At 38.3% G+C, this 15,307-nt stretch overlaps 1 protein-coding gene across 7 annotated transcripts in view; it reads left to right on the top strand.

Annotated features, from left to right (window-relative positions):
- Nucleotides 1-15,307, top strand: part of NFIB (nuclear factor I B) — a 230,636-nt gene that overhangs the window by 213,070 nt on the left and 2,259 nt on the right. For 5 of the 7 annotated variants that reach the window (XM_008689839.2, XM_008689840.2, XM_040631445.1 and 2 more), the window contains one exon: nt 10,930-15,307. This exon is cut by the window's right edge and continues 2,259 nt beyond it. In XM_008689839.2, the coding sequence (XP_008688061.2) occupies nt 10,930-11,059 (130 nt within the window). In that variant the 3' untranslated portion in view covers nt 11,060-15,307. The remainder of the gene's footprint in view (nt 1-10,929) is intronic. The other 2 variants (XM_040631443.1, XM_008689843.2) reach the window with 1 other exon arrangement.

The raw sequence follows: 15,307 nt of genomic DNA, 5'->3' as shown, positions 1-15,307 counted from the left end.
TTGCTCTGCGTTTTGGCTTTGCTGTGTTTTATTTTGTTTTGGTTGTTGTTTGTGGCCATTACTTTCTTAGTACAATCCCTTGTCTGAGGCGGCCTCCCTTTCTGCTTTAAGCCAATCCTTGTGTAGACGTGTTTCCATGTCCCAAGCAGCACCTTGTGCACGACTGGAAATGGCAGTGCCTGGAGAGCTGGGCAACTGTAATCAAAGCTGGAAGATTTCCTCCGTCCTCCTCCCTCTCTGCCCCACCCCCACGCCAGCGGAGAAACATTCCCTTAGGAACCAAGGCGGGCTCCATCGGAAAGTTTTCACAGACTTACTAGGTTGCAAGCTTGAGGGTGTTTTGTTGTTTTGACCTTAGAATTTTGTGAGCTCTGTGTGTGTGTGTGTGTGTGTGTGTGTGTGTGTGTGTGTGTGTGTTTTGCTTGCACCTTGAAAATGTGAATTTTTCTGTCTAAGCCAAAGGTTACTGCAGTTAACCCAGAGTGAAATCCGTTGGGGAAGGGCTCATTTCTTGAGTCAGGCTTGGCTCAGCCCTTAGGAGGGTAATAGGTGATGAGTTGCTGATGCTGTTCCAAAGGGTACTGTTGTGTCTGTGCTGTGTCCCCCGATGTGGACAAATTACACTGTGGCGTATGTGAGTTATGTGGGTATGAACAAACAGCCGTTAACTCCCTCACTGGCTTTCCTTTTTCTGAGACCATAGCCTGAACATGGCTTGTACTATCAAGTATGAGAGAGCAATATAATTGAATGAAAAAGAAAGCCGAAGGACAATCCAAGAATAATATAAACACAAGTTATTTTAAAACATCGGAGGGGAATGCTTTATGCAAAAGAGAAACTGGATTTATTGTTTCATTCCCTCTTCTCTGCCTTCACCCCTTTCAAGAGAGGCAAAGCCACAAGCGAGTGGCTGGATGCGTCTGATGGCTTGTATAAACGTAGAAGAAGCCTTCAGATGGCTAAAATAAACATGTGCGCGTTACTGAAGGATATGTTTACACAAACCATTTGCTCAGCCTCTGAAATAATGAATAAATGAAGATTTCACCGAAATAATTGGAAGGATTTTTGTGTCTCTGCTGATGCCATAACTGAATGGCACCGAAGAAACTTTTATCTGGTACTTTCCATGTTACATGTGTTAGCGGTTCCTTTCTCTGAGTTGAATACTTCATTCTGTAGTTACTTTACACGTGTTTTTGTAAGAAATTGTCGTTTATTACTGCAATTCTGGAGAGTTGCTTGATTTCCCAGGAGAAATTTAGCAGCCAGTAAAGATTATTTGGATCTGGTTGGTCAGGAGAGGGGAGGGCCAAAAGGAAGGACTAAGAGCATTCATCTCATACATAGAACCCTATTTGCATAACACTGTCCTCAACCATTTACCATCTCCGTTGTTTTGTCCATAAACAGTTCTTTGTAAAATGCATGTCCTCAATGATAGAAGAATGAAGATTTAAACAAAAATAATCTTCAATATTGGGTTGCAAACCACGTTTGTATGCAAATACATGTGTGTGCATATGTGATGTATATACACGCGTGTGTGCATGCACACTTGTGTGCGTGTGTCTACACACATAACTAGACGTAGGGCACATATATGATAAGGACAGTATGTTTCCTGTCCTTAGGTAGTATTAAGAGTTAACTCTTATTTCAACATTATACTTAGACCATCCCTCCAAATTCACTAGGTTAGCATTTCCGGCTTTCAGTCTGTTATCTTGACACATAACTACAGCACAACAGCTGGGTTGTTCCTGGAGTTCCTGGGGGGAGCTTTATTCTCAGAGTGCTGAATTTCCTTTTCAGCTGTCAGCTCTAAAGTGTGTTCAAAATGTTCAACTTTTTACACACCATTCTGGGCCCCTAGCACCACTCTGGGACTATGATAGAAATGCTGATAAGGCAGATGAATGGAAGCATCTTCGGTTGGAGGAGGAGGACTGCAAAAGCCAAAAATGCACATGTCCCTTGTTTGGTAGTGGGGTTACTGACTAGTGTTGTTCTTTGCATCTGAGTGTTCTTTCTAAAAGAATCGCTCCGTTCTCCTCAAAAATTGTTTGCACCTGTTACGAACTAAAAATGGTACCGTTCTCGAAAACAGTCTTGATACGGTGTTCACACACACTCAGTATCAGTGATCTGGCTGTTGAAAAATACATTGGGATTTGCTGTCGTTTTGCCTAACTTTCTCCATGTATAAAGAGAGATTGCACAACACAACGTTTCCTTTTTATCTAGGAAACTCTTCAGAACACTTCCTAAGAAATTAATTGTATTCCAGCCAGACTTGCATGCTGCCATCCCACAGGAAATGGGTCAGCAATCCATTAAGATGCCATTAGATAATCTAATTTGGAACTTAATCTCTAAATTAACCATGCTCCATACTTGAAGCATACTTGAGAGAAAGAAAAAAGTTTACGTTTGAATCGATAGGGGAGCCGAAGCGTGAAGAAGGCTGTTTGTTTTTTCTGTAGCTGTGGTCACGTCTCAAGCCGTCTGGTAACCAGGAGAAACCAGACATGATGTAATTCCAGATTGAACTTGAACTTCAGGGACTTAGGATAGGGGAACAATGGACCATAGGAATCAATAATGTCCATTTTCCACATGATTATGTTTGGAGCTTTAAGTTAACCTTTATGGGAGAAGCAGCAGGATCTGCAGTGTGACCAAAATGAGATGATCCAGAGACAAGATGTTAGAGGAAAGAAAACAACTTTTTCCGTGATATTTTCTGAGCGGCACTGCAGATTCCAGCAGGATTAGAAAAGTTCCCCGCTCTGCAGTAAACCGGTGGCCTGTTCAGAGCACTCTTTGTTCGCTTAGGTAGGACAAACTTAATCTTATGTTTCCTGTCAGATGATTTTTGGCTGCACTGCGGGAGAGGGAGGAGCGTGATTCAGAAAATTCCCAAACGTAAACCTTGCTGATTAACCCTTTGCAATGAAAGAAGCACATGAAACACCTACTTTATTTGAAGATGTTTCAGGGAAAGCGCCATATTTACATATGCATCACGTCGTGAGGAGTCCGCCGCCCTCAGCGGCCAACGCCCCTTTTATTAACTGACCTTTTTGATTTTCCTGTTTGCAGTGCTGTGGGTAGGTAGGTAGGTCGAGAGTTTTTAGTCATATTTACTTAGATAGCAAAGCATAGGAAGGAGTAAATGTACTCATGGACGTTAGAAAAAAGGAGAGGCAAAAAAGCCCTTTTGAGTTCAAGAAATTGAAGAACACGGATTTTGAATATTCGCCAACTGTCGAAAGTTACAATTATTCTCTCCTTTGTTAATTCTTGTTTTACATGTAGGAAGGTTTTGTTTTTTTTTTTTCCTTTTGCACATGTGGTTCTTTCTGCACATGTATTAGCAGGCATGCTGTAAAGATGTGTTCAGTTCCCTGATCACTTGTGATTTTACGATTCGGAATTCCGATACAAGTAAGTTCTGTTACTTAGAGGTGAAATCGTACAAATGAACGCTGATTTTTGCTTTTAAATGAAAATCACTTGGGAAAGAATCGCTTTTTGCTTTTGCATAAAACTTACATTTCTTTTTAATTTCGTACGCCTTGGGTGATTTTCTCTAGTGAAAGGCACTATTTGGGAGCACTATTTTTGTAGAGAATTTTGTCTGCTGTGGAAGACTCACATATGCTAATAAGGGGAGCAGTAGCACTTGTAACAATAGCATTGAAAGGAACCCAGGGATAGAGAGGAATACAGACTAGAGAAAGGATGGAAACCCACATGTAGGGTTCTCTGCTGTGGTACAGTCTGTGGGAGGAGATCAAATAAGTACTGGGAGCCTGATGATGCTATATTTTTTAATTGGCTGAAACCTCCCACAGCTACGTAAGTCGTTACATATGTATGCATGTGTGTACTGTAATTTACTTACAAGTAGCCATCTTTGTAGTAATTCTCTATCTTTCATTTTCAGTTCTAAAACATGAAAAATATCAAGCATAATTAAAAAAAATCTACTTCACTTGGCCTATTTAGGGGAATTGTATTTTTCTTATGTCTAAACATTTTAAGGAAATACATTCTTGTTACTTTTAAGTATATAGATTGCCTTGTTGAAGCGTCTTCTAGGATTTTGCAAGAGCTTTTTACTTAAAGAGTACAGTAATTATAATGAGCACATTTTATCGTTAGCTGCAGTGGTCCAAACATAAGGGCTCTTCTTGCCCTGTGCTCTTCACTAGATAACATATTTCGTTGGCAGAAGTCATTATTTTACTTAGAGAGTGCTAATACTCACACATGGTAAAGTTAACATTCAATCCAGCATGCTCCAATAACAAAACACATCTGAAACAATTGAATATAAATTAATGAGCTTTGATGGCCTACTGTTTTGATATGGTATTTCCAAAATCGTTGGTCCCCATGGAGTAGCAATAAAGAAGGCTATTTACCTACTTAGTTAAGAAACAAATACGTTTCTTTTTCATTACTATGAAGTGCTATTGCTTGCAGTTAGAATAATTCCACGAGCCACCTGCAGTTTATGATATTTGGTGTTTCCCAGAGAGCCCACAAGAGTACTTTGCAGTTCAGGTAAGAGCTGGCCAGGGAGCTTTCCGATACAGATTATTACAAATAGTAATAATCATTAGAAATCATCTTGCATGCAAATAGGATCATTCAGATAGCAATAATGATCCTTAAAAATGGGGGAAATACATCGAAGAAATCCAAGACCTGTGTAAAGCACTTTGTATATTTCCATACTAGTGTAGCCTCATCTGAAGGAGAACGCAATAAGCAAGTTATTGCCATACCGGCCACATCTGTACATACATAAACAAAGGCAAATATTGTATTCAGCTGAAAAGAATCTGGAATTGGATAAATAAAATACAGTTACTTGTGTTGAAATTTGGACTCAAGAGTTACACTTCTCTGGGAGTCTCAGGGTGTCTAAAGGACATGGACCTTAATTCATAGAATCTCTTCTATAATTTAAGGATAATATAAATTCTTGTCCAGTGATAAAAGTAAAGTGTGTTTCACGAAAGAGGGAGATGAGGTAAAGTGTGGTGGGTAAAAATGTAGATTCTAGAACCACACTGCTGGAGTTCACATCCTGCCCTCTGTGACTTAATAGCAGCATGACTTGGGCAAGGCACTTAACTTCCTAGCTCCCGTTCCGCCATCTGTAAAATCAGAATAAAACTGGTACTTTTCTCATAGATTCACTATGAGGACGGAAAATTCATAGAACAGTACCTGGGAAATAATGCGCACCATGTGAGTACTAGCGACGAGTGTATCTATTACATGCCATTTTTTGATTCTAATACATTAATGAATTCTTAAATATATTCTTATTACATGATACCATAATAATTCTCACAACTTTTTTTTTTTTTTTTTAAGTAAGCTCTACACTCCACATAGGGAGTCCCATACTCTACCCACGGAGCCAGCCAGGTGCCCCCAACATATAATAGTTCTTAAACGTATAGGTACTTAAATACCACCCATATATTCCTTTGACTGAGCCAGCATGTTTTCCCAAGACGCCATCTATATCATTTGCATTATGTCGAAGTAAGCAGCCAGTCCAAATGCATACATACACAATCCAGGATCCAGGACAGCATGGCTTAATTAATACTTAATTAACCTGCCCTTGATCGGTTTTTCCAGGTAGATTTTAGCTATTAATAGGGGAAATTGTTTATTGTGCATTTTGGGAAAGATACTAATACCCGTGTGTTAATTATAATAGCAATAAAATTAGGAGTATTCAGCTAAGGAAGTAAAAAACTTTTCTTCTTGGGAATATTTAAAACAGGTGCAAAGGAATGAAAGGTAAATCCTTCTTTTCAGTTAAGGTCTTTATTTTAGTTATTTTCCGTGCCTTCTAGGCCATCGCTTATTTTTATTGCTATCTGTAAGTAATGTAGCGCCGAGCAGAGCTGAGGTATTCCTGAATATATAAAATTCTTTGTGCTTCATTCCTATTATATTTTTGTTGAGCTTCTTGAAAGAGTACATACTATCTTTGAGGCAAATGTGGTAGTCTTATGATTAAATCAGTATGGGCAATATTACTACTCCCCTAAAAAGTATTAGTGAGCTGGATACTTTCACATTTTATAAAATGCTTGACAAATGGGTGACCCAACGCATTATCAGATAAACGCAGACTAGTAATAACTGAATTTCGCCATTCTTCAAATAGCTCTTATTTCAAGACGTTGAAGTGAAGCCTTTGACTTTGATTCCTTACTCAACTAATTACTCCATATGTTCATTTGGCACTCCATGGTTCTTGGGTGGTTACTGAGGTAAAAGCCAAGGGCCCAATCCTTCTGGCCTAGAAGACACAGTCTTGCATATAGAAAGCACATGTTGACTTGCCCAGGGCAATTTTCCCTCTTTCTTTCATTGAATGATATAGAGTCTATTTACTGCGTGTAGATACAAAGACCAACTGCTTTATCCAGTTTATCCAAGGATATGAAATATATAAATAGTGTATCATTTTTAAAAGGAAGAAGTGGGTATCTTTTTACCCTGTAATCCTCACCATAAGCTCACTCTAATACAACTTCAACTAGATTTGTTTTCAGAGGATATATATTGAATTTCAGAGTTGCATGATCACCCAGACCAACGACATATTCTGTGCACAAGTCTCCCACACCATTATTTAGGTTATGATCCAGCTCTGTGGGGCATGGGACGTCCACTGTGACCTGAAGCAAATATTGCCTTCGGGAACTCTGTTCAAAAGTTCTTTCGAATCTAAGGTTGATGTCTGACCTTCCAGGGAAGCAGTATAATATAGTTAAATGGCCATAGGAATCAGAACTGATTCATATGTGAGGTCTAGGTGGGTACTTGGGGCAAGTTTAAACCTCTCAGTTTTCTCATCTGTGAAATGGGGATAATGACAATTTCAAGAGTTCATTGAGAAAATCAAGTGAGATAGCAAATGTAAAACACTCAGAATGGTATCTTGCTCATAGTAGGGCCTCAGCATGGTTTTTTTCTGGAGGTTTCTCCCTTTATGCTAATTCTTTCCACCTGAACTATACAGAGCAAGTCTACATTTCTTTCCAACTCAACTGTTGTGTCTTCCCTGTCTCCCTTCAGCTGTTCCTCAAATGACATAATTTGGTGAGTTTCTTCATCAAAGAAATGTCATAGAGTTTGTTGCTCTTGAAGACTGATGCCTAGAAGCAGCATAGTGCTTCAGAAATAGTCTGATCAGGGTAAAATGGGCCGTCACCTCCCATTAATGCATCTTAAGGTCAAAATAATTTGTTTCTTTGCTTCTTCCCATTTGGGGCAGCCACATCGTGCATTTGGTGAAAATAATGTGAAAATAGTATCTATGATATCAGACATTTTTTTTAGAATTTTGATTGAACTTGTATCTGTTCTGTGTATAAGGAAATATCTCATTATATACATAGAGTAGAAGTCATTAGGGTGAATTCTGCTTTGTGTGAAGGTATAGTCAAAATCTCTTTTCTGCTTTTTTCATGCCTCATTTTTTAAAGTACTTTATATTCTTTTCCTTTTTTAATGGTATGGCCTATATATATTTTCTAAAGATGTGCTTTCAACTTTTAGTCGTGCTTATCTTCTGTTTGCCTAAAGAAAAGGTGATTTGGTAATGGAGAATGGGATGAAAGCAAAGTCTGTGCGTGCGTGAAGATCTGTTGTCGAAGTAGCTTAACTTGACCTTGAATATTTTGAGGTCTTTCCATTAGGTTCGCACATCTCATAATACGTAGAGGCACAGATCATTGAATTGGACATAAGATAATTCTCATTCGATTATGAATTAAGGCTATTAAACACTTCACATATAACTAGTTTTGTATGTGGAGATAAATATGAATATGTGTGTTTATTTTACCCATACTGGTGATCACCGGCATTGATTTATATGGAGGGAGTTAGATACGCAAAAAGCACGGTTGCCTGAAAAACTATGCAATTTGAGGCATTCACTTTTTGAGATGAAATGATCTAGGTTATTTTGTTTGATTAAACTCTTTTTTACATTGTTATCATAATCTTCGAATTTGTTTTATCAGATTTTTTCATTGAGACTACCAAAAAGCTCTAAGAAATGTCTGTGCCGTATAGTTCTGAACCTAACCTATAAATTGGCAATAAGAGACTTGTAAAACTCATATATGAGGTCTGCATAGTGTTAATGTTTGAGATTTATTTCCCCCCAAAGGTTCATAAACAGTATTGACAAATATATTGCACACTGCCATTTTGACATGGTCATAATGTAGGATGGGAGGTTTGAAAAGTTTAAGTAAACATCCAAATTGAATTTGTTAGATATCTGCAGCAAGAGTCCTGTTAGTCACTAGAATCAATTTGTTTTTATTGAGCATTTTCCAAAGAATAATACATGTCTCTTTTTAGAACCACGTAAGAAAGCTGTTGCAAAATAAACCCCGAATTCTTGTCTTTTCTGCCATCAGTTAGACTTCTCCATTTAAGGACTCCATCTATTTTCAATCATCAAAATATACTTGATTTTCCTAAAGTATGCAATCTCTGATTGACTTTCCAGAGCCCATTGAATTTGGGACTCGCTTTTGCAAAGGGATTTGCTTGTTGTTGACACTGTCTTTCACCGTCAAGGATCGTCAATCTGAGCTAGTCTTTTTGTTTTTCATACATGCTTCCCATTTCGGGTTAAAAATAATGGAGATCTGTTTCTGTAATTTATTTTATTTGCTAAGAAGTAATTAGCATTAGCAATAGCCAGGCTCTACAGGGATTGACAAGATAGTCATTTTCTTTATGCAGCTTACCTTTCAGTCGGTAAGACAATCATAGGTACAGGTGACTATAGCTATGAAGTAATAAATACTCTCACAGTACTGCATAACCAAGTGCAGTGAAAGTACGGTTGAGGGGGAAAATAGCTTTCATGATGGATCATGTAACATTCTCTCCCAATCAATCACGCAAAGCACAGAAATGGAAGATGTGTGTGGGAAGAGAGAAATATGTGAAAATAATTAAGTCTCTTGGAAAAGGTTTCAGTAACAACTATTCTAATTCTTGAGAATTATGACTTTTCAACAGATAACGAGGACATATCTTTTTTAGTTTGGATTATTCCTCGCTCGAACTCTTACTCGATTATTCCTCAGTCGTTAATTTTGGTTAATACCAAACGTCTCTAATTTTAAGCTCCTGCCTCACCATTAGCCTTGCCTTCCTTTTATAGGGGGCCAAATCACAATGTATTCATGCAAATACGTGATGGTTAGGAACCCCACTTTTTAAAAATGAGCAGGGGACGACCGCAAAGAATGCAGTTGTCCCAAGCAATACAGATTGGGTGGGACTGGGAACAGTTAAGTGATTTGTTTGTTTATCCAAAAATTTATTGAACATCCACCCTGTGCTGGTATTATATCAAATGGAGAACGAAAAGAGAGATGGACTTTGCTATCATGGAGCTCATGATCGAATCATAAAATCCTTCCAGCGTGACATTTTTCTGTTGAAGTATCGACTCAGAAATATGCACTTAGACATGTACTAATGGGACATATTTTGTGTAGAGATATCACCAGAGTAAAAGAATGAGATATATATATATCTTGATATATATATATATATAAAATATATATATATATCAGCTTCTTTTTCTAATCCAAGCTTTTTTTTTTTTTTTTTTTTTACAAAATTTTTCCTTCAAGTTAATATCCCATAAAGGTTTTTTGTACCTTTGGTCTTCATGTATGAAAAAAATGAGAGTGTCTAAGTGGATATCTACAATAATAGTATCCATCTCACCTCATGGTTTCAAAAGCAAAGGATACTACATTAAATTTAAAACATTGACACGATGTCTCCAAGTCAGGCATTGACAAAATGGGCTGTGGAATTACCAGCTTGGTGTTTTCTTGGTTCGTGATGATTTATGCAGCTATGAATTAGCTGACGTACATTCTTAGTGGAGTGTTGAAACCAGCCATGGTCTGATGAGGTATCCCCCCAAAATGTATGGTGTGCGGTGTTGTTTTGTGATCTGCAGATCTCAGGTTCTTTTCCTCCAGATGACACCTTGTTTAATGAGCGCTTACGCCAGTAGCAATGAGAGAACTGTTCCTCAAGTTTTTTTAAACAGCCCCAAATCCCACATAGGTGGAAGGAGAGTTGGTTGGAGGGGGACAAGAACCTGGTGTGCTTGCTTCCTCCAGCGCCCCTCCCACCAGATCCCAGCTCCCCCAGCTCTCCAAACTCGGAACAGCTTGGATGTGCTAACATTCCTAATTGATAGTGGGGACAGGGAGTGCCCAGGCCCCCGGTGCCAGCATTTCAAGTGACAAAAATGTATTTTTTTCTTATCATTGAGGAAAAAGGAAAATCTTTCATGACAGCTTTCAGTTGTATTCAATCGATAAGCAGGTGAAACTTTGAAACCCATCTTATCACTGAATCGCTTATGAATTGAAAGCAAAGCAAGATCCGAGTATAACTGGCAAACCATTGTGGATTTGCTGTTTTCTTTTTCTTTTTCTTTTTCTTTCTTTCTTTCTTTCTTTCTTTCTTTCTTTCTTTCTTTCTTTCTTTCTTTCTTTCTTTCTTTCTTTTTTTTCCTCATCGAAGTAGATCAGATATTTTAGGAATACACGCAGAGTTCAACAGTTGTGTGTAAGCCCGACCTGAATTTCTCCTGCCTCACCATTAGCCTTACCTTCATGAAAGAAATAGACCATGCAGCGTATGTACCTCTAAGACTTATAATTTAGCACACTAATCTCTTATGAAACTGTAATATGGAAAAAAGTTATAGTAGTAATTTGATGCCTATGGAATTTATATCTCTAATATCGTTGTAGATGTTAACGTTGTGTTTCTTCTTTTTCTCTTCCCTCCCTCCTGCTACTCTCCTGTCAACAGTCCTGGTACCTGGGCTAGCTTGGTTCCTTTCCAAGTATCAAATAGGACACCCATCCTACCGGCAAATGTCCAAAATTACGGTCTGAACATAATCGGAGAACCTTTCCTTCAAGCAGAAACGAGCAACTGAGGGAAAATGAAACACAGCAGTAGTTTAAGAAATTAGAAAAAAAAAAAAAGGAAAAGAGGAAGACTGGACAAAACAAAACAAAACAAAAAGGGAGAAAGGAAAGCAACTGAAGAAAGAAGATATATAGACCAGCAATTGCAGCACTTACAATCACTAATTCCCTTAAGGTTGAAACTGTAATGACATAAAAAGGGTCGATGATATTTCGCTGATGGTAGATCGCAGCCCCTGCAACGTAGCCTTTGTTACATGAAGTCCGCTGGGAAATAGATGTTCTGTCTCTATGACAATATATTTTAACTGACTTTCTAGATGCCTTAATATTTGCATGATAAGCTAGTTTTATCGGTTTAGTCTTCTTGTTGTTTACGCATGGAATCACTATTCCTGGTTATCTCACCAACAAAGGCTAGGAGGCAGCGTCAGAGAAGCTGGCTGACCGAGCCATGAGCCAGCCATTTTCTAAGCACTCTGATTTCTAAAAGTTAAAAAATATATATATAAAATCTCTGTAGCCTTTAGTTATCAGTACAGATTTATTAAATTTTGGCCCTTAACCCAGCCTTTTCCAGTGTGTAACCCAGTTTGAAACCTTAAAAAAAAAAAAAAAAAAAAAAGAAAAGAAAAGAAAAAAAAAGAAAAAAAGAAAAAAGGAAAAAAAAAACAGTTTGAACACAAAGGCTCTATGGAAGAAATGCCTCTATGTAGGTGAAGTGTTATCTCTGCATGCAACAGTAAAAATTAATATAATATTTTCCCCACAAAAGAAACACTTAACAGAGGCAAGTGCAATTTATAAATTTATATCTAAAGGGGAATCATGATTATAAGTCCTTCAGCCCTTGGACTCTAAATTGAGGGGATTAAAAAGAATTTAAAATAATTTTGAACGAATTTATTTTCCCCTCAGTTTTTGAGGGCATTAAAAAGGCATTAAATCAAGACAAATCATGTGCTTGAGAAAAAAAAAATTAATGAAAACACAGCACTTATGTTGGTTTAGCTGCAGCCTCCTTGGAGGTAGGATTTATTTATTTAAAATTACTGGTTGCATCAAGAACCCATAGGGTGTACGTACAAAAGGTTCTATCAAATCTGCATTACAGAGACAAAGAGGCAGGCAAATCCGTGTCACAAGGGTAAAGCTTACAGTTTACAAACTGGGAACGCCAGGGTGTAGGATATAAAAACGCACTCTTGAGAAAACATGCAATGAGGGTGCTGGACACTTGCATGGTGCTTTCAGACATTAGCCTTGTTCAACAAATTTCTTGTATTGACAGGTCTGTAGTGTGCATGGGCAGACACATTTTGCCTCTATGTCTCTTAAAATTTTAATTAAATTACTCTTTCCAGTAATCCTAATTTGCACGAAGATATAATGTCCACATTACGTGCCTTGCCTTGAAATCTAAAAACAAAAAAAAAAACAAAAAAAAACAAAAAAGTGACATCACTACACTTGTTTTGCTGCATTTATTATCATTTTAAATCTTTACCATTTTTATGACAAAATATTTTGTACTCCAGACGAAGAAAAATGTGTGACATCATGGATTTTTTAGACAGTTATACCTTTATCTCACATTTATAAAGCATATCATGGCTGTGTATAGTTGCCGCTTAAAAATTGTAATCGACCAGCAATATTTTCAGTATTTTGGTGTTTTTTCTATTAACCTTTCATGTTTTTCATCTTCCAATTAATATTTGGGGGGGAGGGGTTTCAAATTTATACGAATTATGCAATACCAAGTTTTGCCTATGTAGGTAGTGCTTTTAGCTGTATTGGTTATTATAGGTAAGTACACAGATTTAAAAAAAAAATAATGTATGCTTTTTTTTGTTTGTTTGTTTTAATTGACCAAAGTGGGTACTGCTATTTTTGCAGTGTGATGAGGTCCTTTGTGTACTGAGAGATGGACAGGGGATTTTTTTTAATATACATATATATATATTCTGGGGTGGGTGGGAGGATTTTTAACACTTTCCAGTGTAGCTGTGAAGCAGTGCACCCTGAGATGGGCCTGGGCTGCAAAGCGACTGTTCTGTCTACTGTGACACACTTCACCTTACACAGGTTCCCCCTTCTCTAACTTCCCACCTGGGGTGCAAGCTGAACTCATTTCTGGTTTTCGTCACAACAAAAATAGTAAGAACAAGCAAACACAACAAATTCTCCTGGAGGCAGACTTGGCTTAAAACAAATTGTCTTATCTTTTTTTTTTTTTTTTTTTTTGGTGGTGGTGGTGGTGGTGGTAGTTTTACTGGAAAGTTCCGGATCCACAGTGGAGAGTGAGCCTGTCTCATATTTGGCAAAAATATTGGTGGAAGAATCCACATAGCGGAGGTTTCACACTTTGGGGGTTTAACCCGTGAGTCTATTTTCTCCTACAAAACCCATCGTCCCAGCTGAAGGGATTGCTCCCACACTCTTTCTCCACCACTTCTCTTCCCCATTTCTTCGTTTCTTTGATGGTAGTGGATGATTTACCGGTGACTCACGACTTCAGATGGATGGCAGTGCACTTGGGTTTTTGTTTTTTGTTTTTAAATACATCCAGAGGATTGAACGGAGGGTTGCTATGTTAAATGTATTTGGACTTCTAGATTAAAATCAAAGTTCAATTTTTTAAGGAACAAAAAAATATTCATAAATCTTGTTACGTTTTCATTTTACCTGCCCTTTTAAATGGAGAACCCGAGCAGAAGGGAAATGTAGAATTTTCAGAAATTAATGTTCCTGTGGACGAATTAAGCCCATTAGATGCTGATGGGATTTTTTTAAGGGATGGTGCCTCAAATATATATTTGATTTAGTTTCCCCTGAGGGCTAGTGGGTGAATGGAGGCCGGTTTTATTTTGCTCTCACACCCCTCCCCCCCACCCCCCAGTCCCATTGAGGGAATTTATTACTGGAAGGAAAATCTTTCAGAATTAGTGACACATGGAGGGCTGTCTTGAGGAGCCCCCTGACCCCCTTCCCCCAGGCCATGGCCTAATAAAATAAACTGTCCATTGTTCTCACAGCATATGATTTAATAATGAATACTTTAGAACAATGCTTATGGGTCTAGAATTGTATCTGACTAGCCCATTCACTCGAGAGCCCACATGCTGACTGGCACGGCCGGATCCTCGCCACGCAAGGCGGAGAGTAAGTCCCATCATTTCTGTGATACTTGCCCTGATACAAAACAGCTCATCTCAGCCAAGCTCTTCACATATCTCTGACCTAGCAGGTGAACATATCGAACCTCACAGGACGCGCAGTATTTTTTAAGGGCAGACTCGCTCTCTCTCTCTTTTTTTTTCTTTTTGCCAGAAAATGAGCAGTTCTAGCTAAGTCAAGTTACACACTGTGGGTACTCCTGCCTGCCTCTTGAATACAAAGGCCTAGTTCAAGTGTTGCTTTTTGGTTTTTGGTTTTTGTTTTTTTTTAATCCATTTTTTTTTTCTCCTTTCCTTTCGTGAGAAAACTATTAAAGATACTACTATCTATAGAAAATCTCAAATCCACTTTTCGGCCTCCTCCTCTTTGACCAGGAAGTCTATCTTCTGACTGAGGGCCCCACTCTTGCAGATCTTGCACGCGCCTCCCTTCCCCAGAACTGCAGAGCTCCAGGATGGCGAAGGTCACCCAAGGGCATCCGGAGGGGGTGGTGTCTCCCGCCCCCCTGTGCGTTCCGCGGCGCTGTCCCGCTTTCTCGTTGCGTGGCTTTGCGGCCCACCACTCCCAGTGCCTCTGAAGTGTCCTCTGGAGGGACATGAGCGTTGGAGGCTTGTCTAAGGGAAAATAAATAAATAAATAAATAATAAATAAATAAATAAAAGGCAGTGAAGGAGACTGTACATAAAGACATGGCAAAAATCTTAATTATAGCAATATAGTGATGGGGTAATGTTCGGGTGGGCAGCTCCATTAAAAAAAAAAATGATGTGAATCAATCTGTGAAGCTGCGAAGTAGCGAGAAGAGCGAGAGATCTTCACGAACCGCCTACCTTGTAGACAGTAATTTGTACACTGTATAGTTTTGTTAAGAATTTTTTTTTAAATTAAAATTCCCATGTTTGTAAAGCTAACTTTTTAACAATTATAATGGAACTGTATGTTGTTTCCATTTTTAAAGTAAACAAGAATATTCCTTGTCCAGAGGCTGGACTTGAGTTAAAACTCTCCAGCCTCTTAAGTTATGTATTAAAAAAAAAAAAAATCTGTCCATGTTAGGAGTTATTTCACAGATTCCT

The sequence above is a fragment of the Ursus maritimus genome, unplaced genomic scaffold, assembly GCF_017311325.1.
Source record: "Ursus maritimus isolate PB19 unplaced genomic scaffold, ASM1731132v1 scaffold_17, whole genome shotgun sequence".
Lineage (NCBI taxonomy): Eukaryota > Metazoa > Chordata > Mammalia > Carnivora > Ursidae > Ursus > Ursus maritimus.
This window is presented reverse-complemented; position numbering and strand designations above follow the sequence as displayed.